The 24,742-nt window shown below is 39.9% G+C and overlaps 1 protein-coding gene and 1 long non-coding RNA gene across 3 annotated transcripts in view; one reads left to right on the top strand and one right to left on the bottom strand.

Annotated features, from left to right (window-relative positions):
* The window catches only part of LOC311515392, a 94,194-nt gene extending 70,810 nt beyond the window's left edge, over window positions 1-23,384 (top strand). The window contains exons 2-3 of the long non-coding RNA XR_014710125.1: window positions 6,100-6,202; window positions 19,481-23,384. This is a non-coding gene — a long non-coding RNA (uncharacterized lncRNA). The remainder of the gene's footprint in view (window positions 1-6,099; window positions 6,203-19,480) is intronic.
* The window catches only part of LOC311515390 (desmocollin-2-like), a 41,258-nt gene continuing 26,494 nt past the window's right edge, over window positions 9,979-24,742 (bottom strand). Inside the window, exons 12-17 of one of the 2 annotated variants that reach the window (XM_084618396.1) lie at window positions 23,521-23,736; window positions 18,748-18,972; window positions 16,687-16,808; window positions 14,180-14,407; window positions 13,258-13,303; window positions 13,047-13,175 (exon numbers count right to left, since the gene is read on the bottom strand). In XM_084618396.1, coding sequence (XP_084474522.1) covers window positions 13,268-13,303; window positions 14,180-14,407; window positions 16,687-16,808; window positions 18,748-18,972; window positions 23,521-23,736 — 827 coding nt within the window. In that variant the 3' untranslated portion in view covers window positions 13,047-13,175; window positions 13,258-13,267. Of the gene's footprint in view, window positions 13,176-13,257; window positions 13,304-14,179; window positions 14,408-16,686; window positions 16,809-18,747; window positions 18,973-23,520; window positions 23,737-24,742 lie in introns of both variants that reach the window. The other variant, XM_084618395.1, reaches the window with a different exon arrangement.

Here is a 24,742-nt window from a genome sequence, read left to right as displayed (position 1 = left end):
TGGATGCTCCCTATTGCTTGTGTTATGGGAAGGACTAAATAAAACTTCTGATTCACTTTCTTCACACTGGTCACAATTTTATTTACCTTTATCATATCCTCTCTTAGTCATCTCTCTTCCAAGCTGAAAGTCCCAGTCTTTTTAATCTCTCCTTATATAGAAGCTGTTCCACCCCCATAATAATTTTTGTTGCCCTTTTCTGAACCTTTTCCATTTCTAATATATCTTTTTTGAGATGGGGTGACCAGAACTGCACACAGTATTAAAGTTGTTGATGTACCATAGATTTATTGTGTGGCATTATGATATTTTCTGTCTTATTATCTATCCCTTTCCTAATGGTTCCTAACATTCTGTTTGCTTTTTTGGCTGCTGCTGCACATCATGTGGATGTTTTCAGAGAACTATCCACAATGACTCCAAGATCTCTTTCCTGAGTGGCAACAGCTAATGTAGACCCCATCATTTTGTAGGTGGAGTTGGGATTATGTTTTCCAATGTGCATTTCTTAGCATTTATCAACACTGAATTTCATCTGCCATATTGTTGCCCAGTCACCCAGTCTTGTGAAGTCCCTTTGTAACTCTTCACTGTCAGTTTTGGCCTTAACTAACTTGAACAATTTTGTATCATCTTCAAATTTTTCCACCTCACTGTTTACCCCCTTTTTTTCAGATCATTTATACATAATGATACCCTTAAGCAACATTTCCCCTGGAAATACTTTCCCCTACCATGAATTGCCCACTCGGTAACAACAACAAAGCTGCCACATAAGAGCAACATTTGTGACATCATAGCCAGAGGTAGATATTGGAGGGGGGCATGTAGGACCGTTGCCCTCTGCAACAGTGTCTTTCCACTCCCTTCCTGGATCTTCAGCACATCTCCAGGGCACGCAGCCCCATCCACTTGCCCTGCCTGACAGAACCTGTGGGAAGATCTTGTGAAGGGGGAATTTTGAGGGGTGGGTCTGGAAGAGAGAGATTTTTCTCGGGGGGAGGGGGATGTTGGGGTAGGGGAAGCAGCGGAGGTGCAGCTGGAAGGTTTCCTCCTCCCTTCATTGGTTTCTGGCTTACAGGCAGTGGGGTGGGGGTTGCTATTTTGCAGTGGGGAGTATCAGGGACTCCCACCATGCACTGAGTGCCCCGTCCATCTCGGTTGCCAGGGGCGGGGTGTAGGTGTGCTGTTTTTCAGTGGAGGGGGAGAGGTCGGGGAACCCCCCTCCTCAGGGCACTGACCTGTCCCCCTTCCCTCCTCCTGTCTCCACTGTCTGTGCTGGAAGCCACCCACCCTCTCCATTGGATGCTGTGCATGGTGCCTTCCCCAGCCATCCATCCATCCCTCACCAGAGTGGAGCATGACCCTGTCAGTGGGAGCATCCTCAGCTTGTCCCTGGCAGCCGGGCTTGCTCAGGCATTTTGTGGCCTGGGGCCTCCCCTACCAAACTTAAGGCTCCCCATTCCCCCCAAACTTGGGGGTCCACCATCCCCTCCCCCCCCCCAACATGGCTGCCCCACCCCTTCTGAAATGCCCTTAAAAGCTTCATATACCTTTGGTCAGACAACACTCCTCATAACAGTGACACCTCTTAGGAGCAACATAGCAAAAGGGCACTGATATGTTGCTCCTAACGAGTGTCTAGTGTGTGTGTGTGTGTGTGTGTGAGTGTGTGTGTATAAAAATAAGGTTCCTAAGGGGATATTATACTGCAGAGAAAACTTATGGCACCGAGTCTCAGAGCCCAGGTCAATTGACTTGGGTTTGTGGGGCTTGGATTGCAGGGCTAAAAATAGCAGTGTAGACATTCAGGCTCCAGCTGGAGCCCAGGCTCCGAGAACCACGCTCCCTCCTGCCCTTCCTTCACAGGGTCCAGTCCTAGCCAACCATCAGCACTTTACTTTTAGCCCTGCAGGCCCCATACATGACTTAGCAGGCTGAATGCCAGTCTTCCCCCAGTTTGTAGATCATTCTGGGGCTTAGGAGGCAGGTAGGCAGCAGTGAACATGCTCAAAGGCAGGAAAATAGGGGCCTAGGGAACTTTTACTCTGAAAAATGTAGGTCCCAAGCGAGTGAGGTTAGGTACCTACAGAGTTGTCCCATTTCTGTTATAATAGTGATTTAGCAATTAATTCCTTTTTTGCTGATTAATTTCACATGGCTCTGAAGAATTACATTTCATAATCTTCTTGTAACTATTTCCTCAAAGACAACTCTCCAATTCATCAAGAGAAGTACCCACATTCCCACCCAAACCCATTCCTATTTAAGGAGTAGCAGTGGCCTAAAATGCACATAAACAAGAGTTAAATCCTCAGAGGGGTAGCTCCATATAAGTCATTGGGACTATGTTGATTTATAGTAGATGAGGATCTGTCTCTCAATGTAGTGGTTCTCAAAGCCGGTCCGCCGCTTGTTCAGAGAAAGCCCCGGGCGGGCCGGGCCAGTTTGTTTACCTGCTGCGTCCACAGGTTCAGCCAATCGCGGCTCCCACTGGCCACGGTTCACCGCTCCAGGCCAATGGGGGCTGCGGGAAGGGTGGCCAGCACGTCCTTTGGCCCGCGTCACTTCCCGCAGCCCCCATTGGCCAGGAGCGGCGAACCACGGCCAGTGGGACCCGCGATCGGCCAAACCTGCAGACGTGGTAGGTAAACAAACCGGTCCGGCCTGCCCGGGGCTTTCCCTGAACAAGTGGTGGACCGTCTTTGAGAACCACTGGATTAGACCATTTAAAATGCATAATACCTGTCTTTGGGCATAGTGCAAATCTCACTTCCCTCTCACAACTCAGCACTGTGCAAGATATTTAAGTGTAGAGCCACAAAGATATTTAGGCCCCTAACTTCAAGTGAAGTTAGGAGCTTAAATATCTTTGTGGATTTGGGCCTCTGTGAGTCTTCCTCCCTGTTCCCTAAAACTTTTAACTATTCATATTCTTTTAAAAGCAACTCCTGAGACACCTGTTTGTCTTCAGTGGGTATTGGATCTGGTCTATAATCTGTAGGTTTCATTAATGTGCTAATTATTGACCTCCTCGTCCAGATCCTTAGGGGAGTTATTGTTGACCTAAATCCCTGTGACACCTCTGTAAAACCACTGGAGGGGTATAATACTGATAGATTTGAATGTCTGTTAGCTTGAAATATGCTGGGAGCAAGTAGGATGACACAAATAATTGTGTTGCTAAGCTTTGCTATGATATAAAGGCATGTTGTACTAGTGTGAGGCCTAGTGTGATAAATTCATGTTAAGGATTTATTTTAAATGAACCAAACAAGGCCCAAGGGCATAACCTTGGCCATGGATTATGCTTTCTCATTCTGTGAAGCAAACAAGTGACTAGAAGGGCAGGTACAACACAAGCTTGCAACAGTTATCTTGAAACCGGGACACAGTTTGGGGCCTTTTGCAATATAGTAATTAGGCCACATCAACGTATATGATTTATTAAGAAATTGATTGACGCAAATGGTTAGTGATCAGAAGTAAAATTATGGACGGAAATGGGAAATGGGCAGGTACAAACCTTATTTTGGTCACAAAACATGGGTAAATATAGTTATACATCCAAGTAGCTACATAAACAAAGAGTATAAAAGATTCTTAATCAGGTCCCTAAATTTGGGATTGTCAGGGTCCTGAAATGATGTTAACTAGTTTGGGCCCAGCCCTCTGATGAGCTCCACCGACCAACTTCTTCTGTTTTCGTTTTCCATAAGCCTTAGGAGTATGTAAGTATGCCTATAATTCTAAGAGCTCTCTCTCTCTGTTTGTAGCTTTAATCTGTTTAGTTATATTGATGAGTGGACTTATTTGAATGTTAAGTAAAGCTTGTACTTATTTCTGTCATCTGGCTCATCAACCCCAATCAGTCAATCAATCAGTCCCCATCAAGAATTACAAGAATCTTCTAAGTAGCCACCTCTGGGGAAAGAAGCTGTGTTTAAAATAATTATAATAACTCTGTTACACACACTTGCTATAATTGATCAGGCTACATTATTAAATGAGATAGGCCCTAACACAATATAGGTGTATACCACTAAACAATCTACCCCATCAATAGGAACATATATGTTTGCCACTGTAATCACAATCCTTTTGCCAGTTTTCAAACCATATACGATATTGCCAATCTCTAATTGTTCAAAAAACATGTCAGACCTCCCAACCCCCACCCCCAAAATGAGATTTTTAAAACTAATTTTTATGTACCTTCTGGTTTGAGGCTTTAGGGTTCACTCACTAATTTTTATTGACTAAGAGCTAATGTGATCATATGACTCAAGGAGGTTGGGCTTTAAGAAAAACATGAAACATCACCAGAGTTAGCAGCACTGCGTATATTTTATTATTTTGGATGGTTCAAGAATATGTTACCCTATATGGGGGGAGAGGCTGTGGGCAAGATTATGACTTTTTCTGTGCTGCCATGCAGGGGAGAAAAGGGAATAAGGCTTTTCCGGTGCTACCTCCCCACATTGCCAGTCTGTGCCTGGAGAAAGGGAGGAAGGAAGAGCATGTGATGGACTGGCTCAGAGGAAGAAATCATCCATTGATGTTGTGGGCCAATAGATGATCCCACCCCACCCAGTTCCTCTTCTGGGCTGCACATGAGGCCATGCATAGCTGAGTGACCCTTATGCAGGGTGAGACATAATGGACTTGTCTACAGGGTCAGTTAGTGCATGGAAAGCCAGGGTGTAAATCTGCCACACACCAGCGTGTTCCATTCTAACTGGCCGTGTGGACCCTACTATGCTACTATGAGCTAAAAGTTGTGTAGTGTCTTTTAACCAACTGCTGTATGAAACGAGAGTATATCAAAGTGCACTACAGAGCTTTCAGTGTGCAGAAGCAGGGTCTGCATGACAACTGTGTGCAGCAGGTTAGTGTGTTGTACATTCACACCCTGGCTTGCTGCACACTGAGTCTCCTTGGGGACAAGCTCAAGGTCTCAATCTTTCCCAGATTTGTAGAACAAACAGTAGCTTTGCTGAACGCCTCGGCTTTAGTAGTGTTTTTTGTTTTTTTTTTTAAATGGGGAATAACTCGGGGGTGGGGGGAGGGGTTTGACTTCTGTATGTATATACCTGTATTATTTTTCTGCAATGCTCTCTTTCAAGGCGCCTGAAACTGGACAATATGTTTTCAGGAAAATTGCAGGTAAAGGTATATGGAGTGAGTTTTGATTTATGGTAATATTTTTTAAAGCTTTTTAGGAAATTCCAGTTTTGCTTATCTTTAATATAAATCTGTCCTGAGCTACCTGAAACAATTTCAGAGTAGGCAACAAACTCTCAAAGAAGAGGTTTAAACTACCCATTTCATATCTCTTTTCTCGCTTCTTTTTTTCTTTCCTTTTCTCTTTGCTCCTTTTCTTTCTCCCTTCTTTTTCTTTTCGCCTTTTCTGTCTTTCTTTTTTTAAAGCCCTACAAGAAATGTTAGGTCTTTCCTTGAGGGAAATAATTAACAAATAATCCCATAGCCATACATTTGTATATAATCACGCATTGTTTTAAGTATAAAAAGCAAACAAAGGAAGTATTTCTTCCCACAACACACAGTCAACCTGTGCAACTCTTTGCCAGAGGATGTTGTGAAGGCGAAGACTATAACAGGGTTACAAAAACGAACTAGATAAGTACATGGAGGATAGGTCCATCAATGGCTATTACTCAGGTTGGGCAGGGATGGTGTCCCTAGCCTCTGTTTGCCAGAAGCTGGGAATGGGTGACAGGGGATGGATTACTTGATGATTCCCTCTGGGGCACCTGGCATTGGCCACTGTCGGATGACAGGATACTGGGCTAGATCGACCATTGGTTTGACCCAGTATGGGCATTCTTATGTTTTATACTAAAACAGTAATGTAAAAATATCTCTTGTTTTGAATATGGGAATTGTATCAGTCATGAGCTACAGATTTATTCTTACTTAGAGTGAATGAATAGATAACAAATCAGTGACAGTGTAAAAGGGAACTACATGCTGGCACTCTATTGCTCCATGTTTTCGTTCTTTTAAATCTGTATGGGCTTATGTAAAGGTGTTGACTGACAGCCCTGACGATGAAATTAATCTAGTATTTCTCCACAGAACAGGTACAGCTCAGGCTGTGTCAGAGAAGATAAGCCATGCTATCTCATCCCACAAATGTGGCTCAGCCCCAATCTGGAAGAACTACTTTTAGGGTGTGAAGGTAATGCTGTCCCTATGTACATTCAGTGCTTGGGTTCTGGGCTGGAACTGTCAACAAAGCTACCCACAGTGGGGTGTTATTGTATGGCTATTTTCTATTCGGAACTGGACTGATACGGTTACATGTCAGGGTGCAATTCAAACCAGTGAGAGGTTGTGTCACTGCTTGTCCTGTAACTCTGAGTGCCTTACAGTGCTCTGCTGCTGTAGCTCCCTGTCTGGATGCTCCCAGCCAGCACACAAGCATGCACTCAATGTCTGTGTGTTGAGCAGCCATCGTGCAGCAACGCTGATGCCAGAAGCTACAGTAACACTCTCATCTCCACCAGCCTGGGTTACTACTGGCCAAGTGATCCCAACACACCCCCAGTCCCAAATTTTCCCAAAACTATCTTCCTTGAAATGCCCAACCCCCTCCTGGAATATTCAGAGGAGTATTAAGGTCCATTGCTCCTATAAAGAGACAAAAGCACAACAACTTCTTGCTTTAACTGGCATTAATAATCACTTCAAGTCGAACACAGTAATAGATTGTTTTAGACTAAAAGATAAAACATGTTTATTTAATCAAAGAGAGAGAGAGCTTTTAAGTGAATTGACCTAGAGAGTGGCATTGAATAATTCAGTCCCTCCTATCCTCCCAACACTTACTTATTTCGGGAAACACTGTCAATTTGCCTCTTACTGAGTGTTTGCATGAGGAAGCCTTCACCACGATGTGTGAAGGCTAGTTCAGCTTTCCTGCATATTTCTTGATTGGCATGTTTCATCTCAAACAATCTCATCTCTCCCTCTTTATTCTTCTCTGTCTTGGCTAACCACCCTTGTAATTACTTTAAATTAATTAACACATGACAATAGTCAACATCAGTTGCGCAATGTATCCCTAGTTTGTTCTATTACATTTATGTTCTATCTTGTTCGTGAATTAGTCATGTTGAAAGAAATTTTGCAATCACTGTTCCTTAGGAATTTTAGTAGTATAATCATTCTGATTAGAGCCAGTTAAATCATGTTAGTAAAACATGTTTGAACAGCAAGAGGCGGCTTCCCTGTAGCAGCAAAACAACGTTCAGGACAAGTGTTGAATCTCATCAAGCAGAAATCATCATGTACTGATGTTGGAATTTCAAATCACTTTTTGAAACAGGTTGCATGACTCTGAAATGGAGACTGAGAAACAAGTAGAGATAAATCTGATTTCTGTGCATTCACTGGTGAACTTATAGGCAGAAAGCCATCCTCTGAGATTCCCCTTCCTCACTCATTGTTGCACTTTTTGAGTGCTTCCTTTACTTTTGGCAGGTGCTACAGATATTAGCACATAAAGGAAGATTATGATAGAGCCACGCTCTGCTCAGTCCCAGTTCTGTTCTCAAAGCCTTTACCCTATTTCTGTTTGTCTGGCATGAGGGATTGATCCAAGTCCCATTTAAGTCAAAGGAAGCAGAAAGACTTAATTGGAGATGGAAAATGCTTTTTCAGAGGCCTCAGCAAAGTTGCCATTGTCTTTTTTTGATTTAGATAATCAAATCTGAAAACATTTTAAAAATAAATTTGGATATTTTAAAAGACTTTTTATGAGACTCTCACGCTCAGAGCTGTAGCTAGTGGATACACAACATGGCTTGTCTAAAGCTGACTTCACACTGCTTTGAGCAACACTTGCTCATTACTACGTTATCTAAATTTAGGCCACCCAGTTCTGATATGAGTGCTCTGCCTTCATCCCCACAACTCTTACTGGGAACTCTTTCTTCCCAGTGTGATGCTATCAGCTGCCCTAGATTCTAAATCAACTGTGTCAGCAAAGAGTACACACGTTCTCAACCTGCTCAGACTTGATGTTTACCACTTCTAGCTCAGCTCCAGACCGGACAGTGGATCCAGAGTAAGAAAGCTAGCAGATTCTGTATGCATTTGTAAGACCCTGCTTTAGAAAAAGCAACAGGATGTTTTGTGTTCAAGGCATTTTTCAAATGGATTTTTTTAAGTCAACCAAGTCTGTCTGTATAGTTTATATAAAAATAGGTTTTAATGCTTCCTGTGTGTGAATTAAACTGGCTGGTTCTGGTAGCAGCAGCTATGTTTGCAACTGCAGAGCTATAACAAAATATTGGTCTGAAAGTATCTCCCTCCGAAATCAAATCAAAGTGAAATTTGTAACAACAGCAACATGTAATCAAACTGTAGTTTATTTTACTACAAAGCCTACTCTGGCTTTGTTGACAAATTAAATGATCTCTTATCTTTCTAGCAAAAACAACTTCATTTGAACTATCGGACTGTGGTCAATGGCTTGCCCTATTAAAATCAAATCAAACTAGTTCTTCTTTCTCTCTTCACGTGTTCCTCCTCCCCTTTTAAAATGAGTTATGTTTCAGGCAAAATGTCTAGCTATGTTACAATTCTAGAATATGAATTACAAGCTCCTTGTGCAGTTTTTTCTGTCCAGTCCAGGCTGTAGTGTTGCCACTGCTCAGTTCCCTCAAATGAACGGCATATGACCCAAATTGTAAACTTAAAGCCAAATTATATCTGGTTTTGTGCAAGTGCAAGAGAAGATGTGGAGAGTCCCCTCCACCCAGCATATCCATGCCATAATGCGTGTGCTCCAATCAGGAGTGCCCAGAATGGGCCAGCTAGTGTTGCCAGCAGTAATCACCGCTCCAGAGAGGGCCTACATGAGTAGAGGAGTAGTGTGGCTGGGACCTTATCCCTCCCCACGTCTGTAGAGAGAAGTACTAGAAGGTGAGTACTGGGAGTAGGGCAGGCCACACTTACTTAAAAATATCCCTAGGGGTATTATGCCTTACATAGACATAACTGTAATGTATCCTTCCACTGCCATCAGAGCAGCTGGTGCTCTTCCCAAGCCAGGGGCTCCGAGTCATATTTTGACCTTCAATTTTTTGTTTTATATAATATATTCTAATTAAACAAGGTAAGTGCAAAGAGATATTCTCAAAGGATATGTGGGAAAAAATGAAATTAAATGATTTTAGTGAGAATGGTTATGGATGATCAGGTGTTATGTACCATCTGATACTTTCAGCAATCAATAGCCTGTTCACATATGAAGTCACCTACTGTATAAATGTGTACAGCCTTGGAGTGTAGTACTAACAACCACCATGTTTAAATACAGTTGCTGCTGGCATGCTACTATCTCCACTTCCCTTACGAGCGTGAACTGAGTTTCATTCCCCCCTCCCACACACGACCATGTTACAGGCTAGCACAATCTATGCTACAGATGCTTGGAAGGATTAGATTTATCAGTAAATGTCAATTTACCTATACACACGACAACTGATTAAAAAACATTTCCACCGCTAATCATCAAAATTCACAGAATTAAGAAAAAAAGTTGCTTGAGACCTTTAAGTCTGTTGACTGTGTATATGTTTACATGAGGTTGAGAATTTGTGTTTGAACAGTTACAAAGCTTTAACTTTTTGAATCTCAACATCTACTGTCATTAAATAATTTCCCACAACTGTGAAATTAAATTGATAAATATAAAAAGAAACTGATGTCACAATTATAAAAAAGAAAAAAAACATCTAGCACAGAATATCCCAGGGAGTAGTAAATAGCATTGTTTGACTAGAGCAGATCTCCGCAGGAAAAATATCACTTGGACACAGTAGTTACAGAAAAGGTTCTAGCAACACTGTCCTTAGTTCAGTGTGGACAAGGCTTAAAATCTATAGCAACTTCAGGTCTACATCGGTTCTTTTTCTAGTATTCAAGAAATGAACTACTTTTGCAGTCTTTTTATTTTCCAAAAATCCACTTTATTACTCACTGTTGTACAATTTTTTTAAAAGACGACATTAAACAAGATAATGTTTATGCAACTAGACAGTTTTTGAAATTACCTAGTTGGAGAGAACAAGTCATCCAAGACAGTAACAATCAGTGAAGTATACATTTTCAAATAATGTGTGCTTAGTGCAATTTTTTTTTAATAGTTAAGTGTTTTAAGATTTATAAATCTTACGGTTTATACAAATTCTCAAATTAGATTAGACAATCTATTTTAAAGTTATTTTCCTAGTTTAGGCTATTCCCGTTTTTAGCATAAGGTTACCAAATGTAATGGGAACACTACTAGGTAGCGATGGCACCACATTTAGGCTTGGTAGTAACAAAAATACTTGACAAAAAATGAATAGTAATGTCAATGGAAAATGGTTTATTTGGATTTAAACATTCACCTGCTATTCAAGCAATGCATGCAGCAATGTACAAGTGAAACTGACTCATTTTAATTGAATTGTCCAAGCTGAGTAAAAATGTACAAAATAATCAAACAGGATAAATGGTGAATGTAAATTAGATGGGTAACATGCTTTTGGCTCCAATACACTCAATTAAGTCACACCAAGGATGAATATTTTTGGACCCTGATTTTTAAACAGAGTACTGTTCTGGTGTCTTCTTGAATAATGAAAACATAGTTCTGGAATTTTACTTTTTATATCCAGTGTTTTATAAACGACTGGTGGGTTGGGTTTTTGTTTGTGGTTACATTTACCATGGACCCTCATGAGTCAAAGGCTTTCTTATAGCTAAAAAAAATAAAAGATTCTAAAGGGGGGAGGAAATCAAGTCATCTTAAAATATCTACACCTAACATTGAAGATACTGTATATGAAAACAGAGAGGCTAATACTAAGTCCCTTAGGGCCTCATCTTCAATTGGTGTGAGGCTCATAGCTCCATTTGCATCAATAGAGATATGCCAAATTTATACTGGCTGAGGACCTGGCCCTTAATATACAAAGAAACTCACTGGTGTGGGTGAGTAGCAATGCCATCAGGATTTACTTTTACTGTAACAAGATTAGTTCAGAATACCTTCGATCTTATTAAAATCTTTGATGTCAGTGATGGTCTTGCCTTTAGTGTTGGCAGCAGACATTGCTCAGTGTAAATTCAGCTGCACTGAAACACACTACTGATAATCTAGAATACCTTGAACATTTTCATCCTTGTGAAGACTATCACAATTAGGTCTTATTAGAAATATTCTGAAGTCTACTTACAGTCTGATAGATAAAATATTACTTAAAGTGTAAAGCTTTGTATCTACCTTTTGCAATTCTTTAGACAATTAGGGTTTTGCACTGACTTGTATTCATGTGTGGAATTCTCATGGTCATCAATGGCAGTTCTCCACACAGACTCAGAGCAACATGACCCTTTGTCATGGATAACTTGTTTAAAAAAAAAAAAATCATATAATACAGGTTAAAAACAATTTCCATCCTAAGGCACGTGTTTACAGAGCAACTCCGAAAAGCAGCATTAGAAAAAAAAACAAAAGACCCTTAAGTTTCTCTTTTTTTTAAATAATAAAAGGGAAATTTATTTAATGCACAAAAGAATCTTGGGAGCACAGAAAAGATGAATAATTTACCCAGTATAGCAAATATTAACCAGCTGAAGACTTACTGAATTCAGGAACTGGTGGTTTATATCTTACTATCACAATCATGAGGTCACAATCTTATATACAGTGTTAAAGTATTTTAATATGTCAACTTTAATTATGCTTGTGCAATATAATTGTTCATTTTCCTAAAGGGTCTATATTTGTAAACTCCTCATATTAATAAATAGTAGGATATTTACCGTCCACAACAGTGGGCATCATACTTGAATTTTTTTAAAGAAAAATTCGTCAATGCCGTCTGTGTCCAGTTTTATGCTATATTTTGTCAGTTCTGCTCACAGAAAGAAATGACCGATTCCATAATACGATTAAAAATAAAGCTGTCACTGCCTCCTTTGCCTTGGGGTCCTTTTTTCTCCAGCGACACAGACCTAACCTGAATTTTACAGTAGGCATGAGTAGCCACATTGTATAAAACTTTAGGAAATATTCACCATCTCTGATGTGGTTATAGTGAAGCTCAAACAGCTGAGGAACAAATTATATCTAGAACAAGACGATAAGTAATGCTCTTGGAGTTCAAGATATGGTGTCTATTGTACTTCATTTGCATTACAATAGTTATCCCTATATGCTGAATTCATGATCTCCAAGTGTATTACTTAAAGTACTTACATACAATACTTATCTACATCCCTTGGGATAGTACATTTGGTGGGCACTAGTCCAATAGGAGGAAATATATTTTTGAATATTGTAACGTATATACAATACATACTGGTTTTTCATTTTTCTTTTTGTTTTCCATCCAACAAAATTTCTTCCAATGTAATCCTCTAGTATCTTGGTCTGAAATTTTACTTGTAAAATTTAAGTCTTGGATCTCAATTTGTACAGCTAAGACATTAAAACTAGTTATTTTGATATACACTATTTTTTCCTAAGAAAAAGGATGAATGAAATAAAGCTTTCCACCTCTCAAGCCAAACAGAAGAAAAAATTTGAATACTTAAAATAAGGAATACACTAAGTCTTGTATTAAAAGTAAACACAATAGAAAATACAATGCTAAGTAGAATGCAATATTATTGTATTCACATCATTTTAAAAGAAACACCTAAGATATAAACTTTAAAGCATAGGTAATGAGTACAGGTCAAAAATCTATTATATACTGCTGAATTAATGCAGGATTTACATCCTTATAACAACCCTAAATATATTTTGTAAACCACTTCCCTTAGCAAGAAGGAAGAAAAAAAACAAAAAAATAAAACACAGAATCGGCTACATTCAAGTTTAAAAATATCTATCCTCTGAGAAGCACGACAATACCATTTATTTACAGATTTCAGTACTCTGACAGGCACATTTATCTCTTTACACATGTTTCTGCTAATGTCCTAAACTTGGGTTCCAGCTGATCTAAAAAGTCAAGCATCTCCTCTTCTTGCTGATCACTGCAGCAGCCTACAGAACCAGCCAATGATCCTCTTCCTTCATAGTTATATGGAAGGACATAGTCTTCAGAATGCTTATTTTCTTCATCCTGTCTGCACATATACACCTTCTGCATAAAAAGAAAAAACATACTATTAGTTTTCTTAAACTGTTATCCTAAACATATGGCATAAAAATAATTTTTGATTTACCTTTCATTGTTTAATTTTTAATCAGAGTGTGTCCTCTAATGGGTTCCTACATACAAAAAATGCACATGATTGGTCTATATCATTCATACTATAAAATAAGTATTTAACAAAAATCATTTTCTAGTGATCACACACAATAAAATGTGAAGAAACCTGTTAAACAATTAAATCCATTTGAAAACAAGATTAAAAGCATGATTTACACAAATACGGCCCTACCAAATTCACAGTCCATTTTGATCAATTTCACAGCCAGAGAATTTTAAAATTGGTCAACTTTATGTTTTCAGATGTTTACATCTGAAATTTCATGGTGTTGTAACCATGGGGGTCCCAACCCAAAAGGTACCCAGGAGGTGGGTCTGATCTCATTTCTCCCTTCCCTGAGCAGCCGTGCAGGGGATGGACAAGTCCTGTCACTCCCCAGCCTGGAGCACTCCCAGTAGCATGGGAAGATCAGAGTCACAGGGAAGGGCTTATTTCAGCGTCCGTGACACATTTTTCACAGCCGGGAAACTGGTAGAGCCCTATACATAAAACTTGGGTTTTCAGTTCATGGTGTACATACATTTTCTAATGTTGCACAGCAATACGTCCACCACATACATCAGGCCTTAAATTTTATCACTTGGAAGCATTTAGATAAAATCAGTACAATGGACAGTTAGACCAAAAGCAAGTACATCTGTGCACACACACACACACACACACACCAGTCTCGTTCTAAATGGAAAGTAATAGTTCTGCTTAAAAACTGTTTTGGTGTGTTTCTCTTTGGAGGTAATTGGAGATAGTTAAATGATTGTCTTCGTTTTGTTCAATAAGTGGTCTAACAATCATGCATGGGGGTCGGGGGGGAAGGAATGGGAACTGTCGTAATTTCAAACAGCAGGATACTGGAGACAAATATTAAAATACTTACTTCACCTAGACGAGAATGCATGAAATTCTGCCATTCTGAGCATGAGTATCTGCCTTGTTCCATCGTGGACTGTCCATATCCCCTGACTGATTCCACGGTCTGATGTCCTCCTTTGGACATTTCAAAACTCTGTCCCCCAGTTTTTACTTCATGTCTTATTGTGCCCATGCCAACCCCTTGATCACAAGAATTTACAGTTGCAGCTTGTAGAGGAATTATATTTGGATCCTAAAAGCAAAGATAATAGTGGGGGTGGGGGGGGAAAATCTTACCAAAATACTCCAGGTGTAAATTTTTCTAACAAAGAAATATTTCCTTTTCTTTATCACCTTTGCTTTCGGACATATCACTTCAAAAAGGATACAAGACTTGGAAACGGTCAGTGCTTAAACTGAAATGTCTCATTCTGTGTGCATACAGTATTGTACTGAATCCATGCTCAGCACTCTCACTGATGCCTAAAAGAAGTTTGTGCATAAATCATGGGCAGTTGATGGCCTTTATATGCACATAGTTTAGAGAGCCTCTTACAAGGACTACTTTGAGAAGCGAAAAGCACTCAGATACTTTCATATTATAGATCATTTGCTAGTATACTATAAAGTTACATAAATAAAATATACATAAATAAAATAATGTTAGGTTGTAAAGTCAAGCACTAAAGTTGCAAAGCCAAATTTATAGTTGCTTGTGCAACCTTCATTCTGTTCCCTTGGGCATTTCAGTCTTTGCACTGAATGAGGCTGGAGTCCTGTAGAAAAAAATTGTATATGATCACATAATTAAAGACTTTTGCAATGCCTAGGCACAAGGAGGCCAGTTTAAAGTTACACAGGCAATCATAAATCTGACATTTCCTAACTTTTTGAAACCTAAGTAACATTTTAACATTTTTAATGTCATTAAATTTTTAATAGGAAAAAACTGCTACTGTAACACCTCACCATACACCCTAATAATGCATGATTATGATTTGAATCCAGAGCCTTCAGCATGGACTGATATTACTTGAGCAAACATTAGGTAGCAGCAGAAGACTTATTCCACAGAGGGGGATAGACTGAGTCTGAGGGTGGCTGGGTGTGGAGAGCCCTGGCTCAGTTCTCACCTCCCCTCCAACTCATCCCTCCACTCACACAATCAGTTTGGGGAGCTCCTTCCCTGCATATAGTGTCCCAAGAAGGGGAACTAGGCTAAGCCATGGCAATTTAGGGTTTTTGATTTTTTTTGGAGGGGGAAGAGGAGAACCTGGTCAGGTTTTTCTTCTCCTCTCTGCGCCCCTTCCCTCCTGGAAAGTGCGGGTGTTGCAGATTACTGAAACTGTGTCAGGTCAGGGATGAGTCTTGGCTCTTTTTTCCTATCTCCAATGGCACAACTGCTCTGGCAGCTCCTAGGTGTTCCCATGGTGGTAGCCGTGCTACTACAGCAGCATGAGCCCAGCTTTAAGATGCTTCAGGTGTTTAGGTTTCAGAGTAACAGCCGTGTTAGTCTGTATTCGCAAAAAGAAAAGGAGTACTTGTGGCACCTTAGAGACTAACCAATTTATTTGAGCATGAGCTTTCGTGAGCTACAGCTCACTTCATCGGATGCATACCGTGGAAACTGCAGCAGACTTTATATACACACAGAGAATATGAAACAATACCTCCTCCCGGCCCACTGTACCAGCAGGACAGTGGGCCGGGAGGAGGTATTGTTTCATATTCTCTGTGTGTATATAAAGTCTGCTGCAGTTTCCACGGTATACCAGCAGGACAGTGGGCCGGGAGGAGGTATTGTTTCATATTCTCTGTGTGTATATAAAGTCTGCTGCAGTTTCCACGGTATGCATCCGATGAAGTGAGCTGTAGCTCACGAAAGCTCATGCTCAAATAAATTGGTTAGTCTCTAAGGTGCCACAAGTACTCCTTTTCTTTTTTCAGGTGTTTAGTGACTTTGCCATTTTGCCAAATGAATGTTCCCCTTGCAATTCTGGCATTTTCAAACTTGAGTGCTTGATTTTACAACTTTAAATGTTCTTTTAACCATCTGAGCTAACAGAGTAACTGATAGCAGTTACACGCCGTTATCCCCTGTACGGACCAGCCACCAAAGGTGGGGGAGAGGGAGAATTTGCCAGTGCATTTCTCATATACTTGCTTACAGCAGGGGAATGTGTAAGGACTCAGGATTTCTGGATTTAATTCCAGGTTATGGAGGAGAGTGTGTCCTAGTTATGAGACTCTTTTGTCTATGTCCACACAGCCTGTCCGGGTCTCCCTCTGCTATACCCCCACCTCATCAAGAGTTGAGCCCCATGCTCCTTTTCCTATTTAACCCATCCCTCTATTTAAAAATTAAACCATGCTTTTCAAATGAATACATTTACTAATGCATTATCCTAGCTTTTTATTATTTCACTTACTCGCTGATTCACAAATTTGCAAAGCGTCTCCATGTCATACTGTGTTAACTACAATATCTTCATTACATGTTCCTACAGTTAAATAAATACACACACAACTCACCATCACCTCTTCTCCTGGTGCTTCTGTGTTTGATATAATTAAGTTCTGATTAGCTAAATCATCAGTCACATGTTTACTCACTGCCCCCGTGCCATAACAGCCGCAAAGTGTAATCAGGATTACTACATAAGGGAAAATAAAATGAAAAAGCATCTTGAGTATAAGGTACTGGATTTTTGTATATGTCTGAGAGGAATATGTGCACAGTCCCGTATTGATAAAGTACTAGGATTTGTGTCTGGAGATAAAATACTAAGTGCGATTAGTGACTGGCAAATTTGAAACCTCTAAATATTCTGGTGTGCAAAAACTAGGACTGTCGATTAATCGCACTTAAATCACACAATTAACTCAAAAAAAATCAATCAGGATTAATCACAGCTTCAGTCGCACTGTTAAACAATAGAATACCAATTGAAATTTATTAAATATTTGTGGATGTTTTTCTACATTTTCAAATATATTGATTTCAATTACAACAGTATATAGAGTGTACAGTTCTCACTTTATATTATTTTTATTACAAATGTTTACACTGTAAAAATGCTAAAAGAAATACTACTTTTCAGTTCATCTCATACAAGTCCTGTAGTGCATTCTCTTTATCATGAAAGTGCAGCTTACAAATGTAGATTTTTTGGTTACATAACTGCACTCAAAAACAAAACAAAGTAAAATTTTAGAGCCTACAAGTCCACTCGGTCCTACTTCTTGTTCAGCCAATTGCTAAGACAAACAAGTTTGTTTACAGGAGATAATGCTGCCCGCTTCTTATTTACAATGTCACCTGAAAGTGAGACCAGGCATTTGAATTACACTTTTGTAGCCAGCACTGCAAGGTATTTACATGTCACATATGCTAAACATTTGAATGCCCCTTCATGCTTCGGCCACCATTCCAAAGAACATGCTTCCATCCTGATGACGCTAGTTAAAAAAGTAATGTATTAATTAAATTTGTGACTGAACTCCTGGGGGGAGAACTGTATGTCTCCTGCTCTGTTTTACCTGCATTCTGCCATATATTTCATGTTATGGCAGTCTTGGATGATGACCCAGCACATGTTGTTCATTTTAAGAACTCTTTCACTTCAGATTTCATAAAACTCAAAGAAGTTACCAATGTGAAATTTCTAAAAATAGCTACAGCACTCAACCCAAGGTTTAAGAATCTGAAGTGCCTTCCAAAATCTGAGCAGGACAAGGTGTGGAGCATGGTCTCAGAAGTCTTAAAAGAGCAACACTCTGATGAGGAAACTACAGAACCCAAACCACTAAAAAAGAAATTCAACCATCTGCTGGTGGCATCTGACTCAGATGATGAAAATGAACATGCACCAGTCCGCACTGCTTTGGATTGTTATCCAGCAGAACCCGTGATAAGCATCGACGCATGTCCTTGCAATGGTGGTTGAAACAAGAAGGGACATATGAATCTTTAGTGCATCTGGCACGTAAATATCTTGCGACGCTGGCTACAACTGTGCCATGCGAATGCCTTTTCTGACTTTCACGTGACATTGTAAACAAGAAGGAGGCAACATTATCTCCCACAAGTTCAACTTTCATGATCAAGAGAGTGCACTATAGTACTTGTAATGAGGGAATTGAAAAATACTATTTCTTTTGGTTTTTTACAGTGCAAACATTTGTAATAAAAAATATAAAGTGAGCACTGTACACTTTGTATCCTGTTTTGTAATTAAATCAATATATTTGAAAACAGAAAAACATCCAAAAATATTTAAATAAATGGTATTCTATTAACAGCGTGATTAATCGTGATTAATTTTTTTAATTGCTTGACAGCCCTAAAAATAGCTATACAAAATCCCAACATTAACTCTCCCCCGAGGGAAGAAGAGAGAAGAAAAGAACCACAAGTGACAAATATTAGTCACATCATTTAACACAGTTCTGGAAGTTGCTCAGATACTATGGTGATGCAGGCTATGTAAGAATCTTAATAGAAGAGGCAGTATCAATTTTGAAACAGACTCTAGTATCTAATTTTAAAAAGATAATATTTTGCATTTCATATAAAAGTACCAACATACTTACATAGCAGTAATAGTGATCCCAGAATCATTGCAAGGATGGCCCATACACCAAGAGTAACAGCTGCATTTTGTCGGACAAAACCACAATCACTTGGAGTAATACAATCACAATAGTTAACTTTAACCACACTTGTTCCTTGTCTTCCTGCATTATCCCTCACGCTGATAGGAATTGTATATATTCCAAATGGAATACCATCCCTTGGTGAAAGATACATAGATTTAGCTGCAAAAAAGACAAAACAAATGTAATGTTGACTGTTAAAACAATTGTTACCTTTTCTCTGTAACTGATGCAAAGGAAATTTCTAAAGGCTCCAGCCCTGCAAAGGAATCCACGTGGGTGGACTATATCACCTAAATACATAAAGACCCGCTGAAGCCACTGGTGTATTAAATGAAGTAGGTGAGACACTGTACAGGGGTAAGGGTCTGCCCACAGAAACCTCACTGCAGGATCGGAGCTTAATTCTCTAGCTTTCAGTTACTGGATAGGAAAGCAGTTATTCTGTGCTGTACCATACAGTTAAGTTTTATCACTGACATGGACAACAAAAAATATTTCTAAGATTTACACCCCTTCTCTAAGTATACTTTGTTGATGATTAAGAACAGGAAATGAAAAGTGAGAGCTGAATTGTCCTCTTCTGAAGGTCCCTAGTATGAAACTTTGGTAGGTTTTGTTACTGTTTGTTTTCAGTTTTACCGATTTAAAATTATATTTGTTTTCACAGTGAAGATGCCAGCCTGTGCTCCTGATGAAGGGACATTCTGTTGTCTTTTTCTATTAAAGAAACAGAAGCTAATTAACTTCTTCCTCCATTCCTTAACATGGGAACTGCCATAATCAATCAGATGAGCTGTCCTAGTTCAGTATCTTTTTTCTGGTAATGAGTGGTCTTACAGAAAGATGTCTTACATGCCTTACAGCAAGATGCAAGAAACCAATATTGGACAACAACGAGGAAGATGCCCACTAGAGAAGTTTCTTCCTAACTCCCATCGGTTACTGGCTGGCTTTACCCTGAGACATGAAAATGTATATCCCTTCTAAAATATTTCAGTTTGTCTAATGAAACTCTGGATTTTTTTTAATATAAATTTCTAATCACTTTTTAATCCCTCCAAACTTTTGGTCTCATTAATACCTTGTGGCAGTGAGTTTCACATGTTAAAAGGAAACAGATACACAATACAAAGTTGTTAGTTTTAAATTTGATGCCCCTCAAGGTAACAATGCGATGATTGGGAACAGCATCAAAAGGCGTGCCTAACCAGTCAAATTTTTGTAGTTATCATTGTACAGGAGAGTTTGAAGGAGGAAACGTGAAATGGCTTTGAGAACGTTTACGGGGAGTTCCTTGTAGGCACTGGAGAAAGAACATAAGAATGGCCATACTGGGTCAGACCAAAGGTCCATCCAGCCCAGTATCCTGTCTACTGACAGTGGCCAATGCCAGGTGCCCTAGAGGGAGTGAACCTAACAGGTAATGATCTAGTGATCTCTCCCCTGCCATCCATCTCCACCCTCTGACAAACAGAGGATAGGGACACCATTTCTTACCATCCTGGCTAATAGTCGTTAATGGACTTTTAAACCCTGTTATAGTCCTAACCTTCACAACCTGCTCAGGCAAGGAGTTCCACAGGTTGACTGTGCGCTGAGTGAAGAAGAACTTCCTTTTATTTGTTTTAAGTGTGCTACCCATTAATTTCATTTGGTGACCCCTAGTTCTTATATTATGGGAACAAGTAAATAACTTTTCCTTATTCACCTTCTCCACACCACTCATGATTTTATATACCTCTATCATATTCCCCCTTAGTCTCCTCTTTTCCAAGCTGCAAAGTCCTGGCCTCTTTAATCTCTCCTCATATAGGACCCGTTCCAAACCCCTAATCATTTTAGTTGCTCTTTTCTGAACCTTTTCTAATGCCAATATATCTTTTTTGAGATGAGGGGACCACATCTGTACGCAAGATGTGGGCATACCATGGATTTATATAAGGGCAATAATATAGTCTCCATCCCTTTTTTAATGATTCCTAACATCCTGTTTGCTTTTTTGACTGCCACTGCACGGACATCTTCAGAGAACGATCCACGCATGACTCCAAGATCTTTCTCCTGATTAGTTGTAGCTAAATTAGCCCCCATCATATTGTATGTATAGCTGGGGTTATTTTTTCCAAATGTGCATTACTTTACAGTTATCCACATTAAAATTCATTTGCCATTTTGTTGCCCAATCACTTTTTTTGTGAGATCTTTTTGAAGTTCTTCAGTCTGCTTTGGTCTTAACTATCTTGAGCAGTTTAGTATCATCTGCAAACTTTGCCACCTCACTGTTTACCCCTTTCTCCAGATCATTTATGAATAGGCTGAATAGGATTGGTCCTAGAACTGACCCTTGGGAAACACCACTAGTTACCCCTCTCCATTCTGAAAATTTACCATTTATTCCTACCTTTTGTGTCTTTTAACCAGTTCTCAATCCATGAAAGGATCTTCCCTCTTATCCCATGACAACTTAAATTCACATAAGAGCCTTTGGTGATGGACTTGTAAAAGACTTTCTGGAAACCTAAGTACACTCTATGAACTGGATCCCCCTTGTCCACAGGTTTGTTGACCCCCTCAAAGAACTTTAATAGATTAGGTGGGAGGGATAGCTCAGTGGTTTGAGCATTGGCCTGCTAAACCCAGGGTTGTGAGGTCAATCCTTGAGGGAGCCATTTAGGGATATGGGGCAAAAATTGGGGATTGGTCCTGCTTTGAGCAGGGGGTTGAACTAAATGACCTCCTGAGGTCCCTTCCAACCCTGATATTCTATGATTAGTAAGGCATGATCTCCCTTTACAGAAACCATGTTGACTTTTGCGCAACAATTTATGTTCTTCTATGTGTCTGACAATTTTATTCTTTACTATTGTTTCAACTAATTTGCCCGGTACTGACATTAGACTTACCGGTCTGTAATTGCCAGGATCACCTCTAGAGACCTTCTTAAATATTGGCGTTACATTAGCTACCTTCCAGTCAATTGGGTACAGTAGCCGATTTAAAGGACAGGTTACAAACCATAGTTAATAGTTCCGCAATTTCACAGTTGAGTTCTTTCAGAACTCTTGGGTGAATGCCTTCTGGTCCCGGTGACTTGCTACTGTTAAGTTTCTCAATTAATTCCAAATCCACAAATGTGTTTGTTGGAAAATCTGACAAAAATGGGCAACCCTTCCTTATTGGGAGAATGGAGGCCGAAAGAGACATCTCAATAAATGAATAAGATTTATAGGTAGGGTGAGATAGACCAGAAAGGGTCTAAAGTAAAAGGTCTTAAGTGAAGACAAGTAATTTTTGTGTCTGACTTACTGGAGAAGGAGAGAGATGAGAAAAGGGGAAGAGGGGGGAATGGCTGAAATGACAAACTAGGAAAATGATCATTGGGACAGCATTTTGAATGCATACAAGTAGGGCAATGTGACATTTGTGAAGACTGGAGAGGAGGAGGTTGTAGTACTTAAAGAATGTGGTGAGGGCCTGAACAAGAATTATAGATGTCTTGGGGGGTGGGGAAGAGAGGGGGAGGGAGAGAGAGAAAAGGCTGGATCTTACAGATGTTGAAACACAGGAAATAAATCAGGGAAAAACACAGGTCTGCAATTTTTTCCATCTGTTTTTGACTAGTTCCAGTATAACATGCTGTACCTTCTAATCCTCCAGCATAACCGTTCATTTTAAAGAGATAGTGTATATCTGTGTTAGCAGCTTGGCCATGTCATTCTTAAAAACCATCCATTTCTGGTGACTTTTGTTGTTGTGTTTTTCACTTTATTCCATCACCTCCTCTTTTGACACTTTAATCTCATCTTTATTATCTGAAAAGAGTGGGATTCAGATTCTGTGCTGTGCCTCTCAGAAGACACCATCCACCTCTGCACCTTCCTATTTCTGGGTTGGTCAAGGTGCCAGCGTGGCTCTCAGAGTAGTTAGAGCTTCCCCTGTATCTGCTGTAACTTACAGGTGTTTCCCCACTGTTGCAAATGGGCTATTCCAAAGCCAGAATAACTGGAGCACAGAGCTCTCTGGAGTGCCTTTCCATCTATTTTCTATTCCAGGTACCCTCAGATGGGGGCTGTGCAGGAGGGCAGCACTGGGCTGCACGTCAGGGGCAATGCTGGACTGTATAGAGGGTTCTGTTTAGGGGGTTACAAAGGAAACTTGAATCTGGCCCTAGTTTGGAGTAGGTGGTTCCCTAACTTCCTCATTTGGTGAAGAGTGATGCCAAGAAATGTAGCATTTCTGCCATGTCCTTATTCTCCCTTAAGTGTCCCCTTTACTCCGTTGTAATCCAACAGACCCACCTCTTACAGTTTTCTTGCTTATATTTAAAAATCTTCCTATTTGTTTTCAGACATTTGGCTATTTGCTCTTCAAAATTGCTTTTAGTCCTCCTAACTTACATACTTTTTGCCTGCATTGTTCCTTTTTATTGCTCGGACTTCCATTTTCTGAAGGATATCTTTTAGGTTAAAAAAACCCTACCTTTCTATTTGATCATTCTGGTTTCTTTCTTGTTTTGCTACTTCCTGAGTGTTTGCACGCTTTCTGCGACTCTGGTATGCTATGAATAATCTCCAAATACTTATTGTAAGTATGTCAAAAAATACAAAGAAGTAGCACAAGTCTGCTTACTGAAAAAGATACAATAAATCTGGCAATTAATACTATTAATAATTCTTGTTTTTAAAAAGAATACACAATATTGCATACCATCGTGTTGTACTGTTTGCCATCCTGAACCCACACTCCTGTCAGAAATATCAAATCTAAAAGGTGCAGAATAGGGATAGTCATTAGGATTGACTGCAGTAATACAAACTGGTTTTCGGTCTTTGCATATTATGAAGTCTCTTGGAGTCAAGATGGGGTAATATCTGTTGCAAGCATCTATAGTAGCCAACACCGTTCCAGTACCTCTTTTACCACCTAGGAGACAGAAATAATAATTTCAGTGCTGTTTAACTTTTAATGCTCTCCACGTTTTAAAACTCCGTGGTTTCATCTGATCCAAGCTAGTACCCAGCATTTAAAAGTAAAAGCAGAGGGGGAGTTTCCCAACCTCTCCCCAGCTTATAGGAGCACTGATTTCCCCTTGGCTGCTGATGCAAGGGCTCAATAGCCAGAGGACTGTGAAATGAAATCAGAAGCTGATGCCTTGCCGGGGGGGGGGGGGGGGGGCGGAGAAAGAAGACCCAGCATTTCTGGGAGCAGGTATAGCAGCATCTGATAGGAGGGGGGAAAGGTGTTCCAATTGGTATTCTCTTACTCAGCTCCTCTAAAGAAAAATCTGCCTCTTGCTGCCCCCCACACCCACCTTTCCAAAAACAAAGCTGCAAGGAGCAGGGAGACCTACATTTGGGAGCTTTATCTCCACTTTAGGGAAGACAGACAGAGGAATCATTCATAAATAGGTTGTATGATAAATCCTTGTCTCGAATGGTCATGAGATCTTTAAAAATGCAGGCTATTCCACAGTGTATTTCAAAATCATGTAGGAAAGAATTCTGCCTTTGTCCCCAGTCTCCAATATCTGTTTTTACATCATTACAGATTCTCCATCCTGATCAAACCTAAACGATGGTGTTTACAAAAGTGGGAGACTGGTGCACCAGGATGCAGGGGTCAAACAGTTCCACATGTTGATGTGCACACACTTTGTTTGGCTGGCTATGGTCCTGCTTGGGAATGTGAATTCCTTTCACATACAATTCTTCTATTGTCCCTCCTCTTTCCCTTGCATCATCTTTTGGTGATGGGATGCAGCAATGCCACATCACCATACAACAGACCTATGACAACAGCCACCAACACCAGTAAAATCCTCCTCTTAGCTGAACTGACCCACTGTCAACACCTGAAGTTATCTAGTAACCTCCACAGAAATGACTAGGACTTGCATATGCAGAATGCTGAAGTCAAATTATTTCTTACT

The sequence above is a fragment of the Lepidochelys olivacea genome (genome assembly GCF_965140295.1).
Source record: "Lepidochelys olivacea isolate rLepOli2 genome assembly, chromosome: 2".
NCBI classification, from domain to species: domain Eukaryota; kingdom Metazoa; phylum Chordata; order Testudines; family Cheloniidae; genus Lepidochelys; species Lepidochelys olivacea.
Note: the sequence above shows the minus strand (reverse complement) of the source record. Positions and strands in the feature narration are given on the sequence as shown.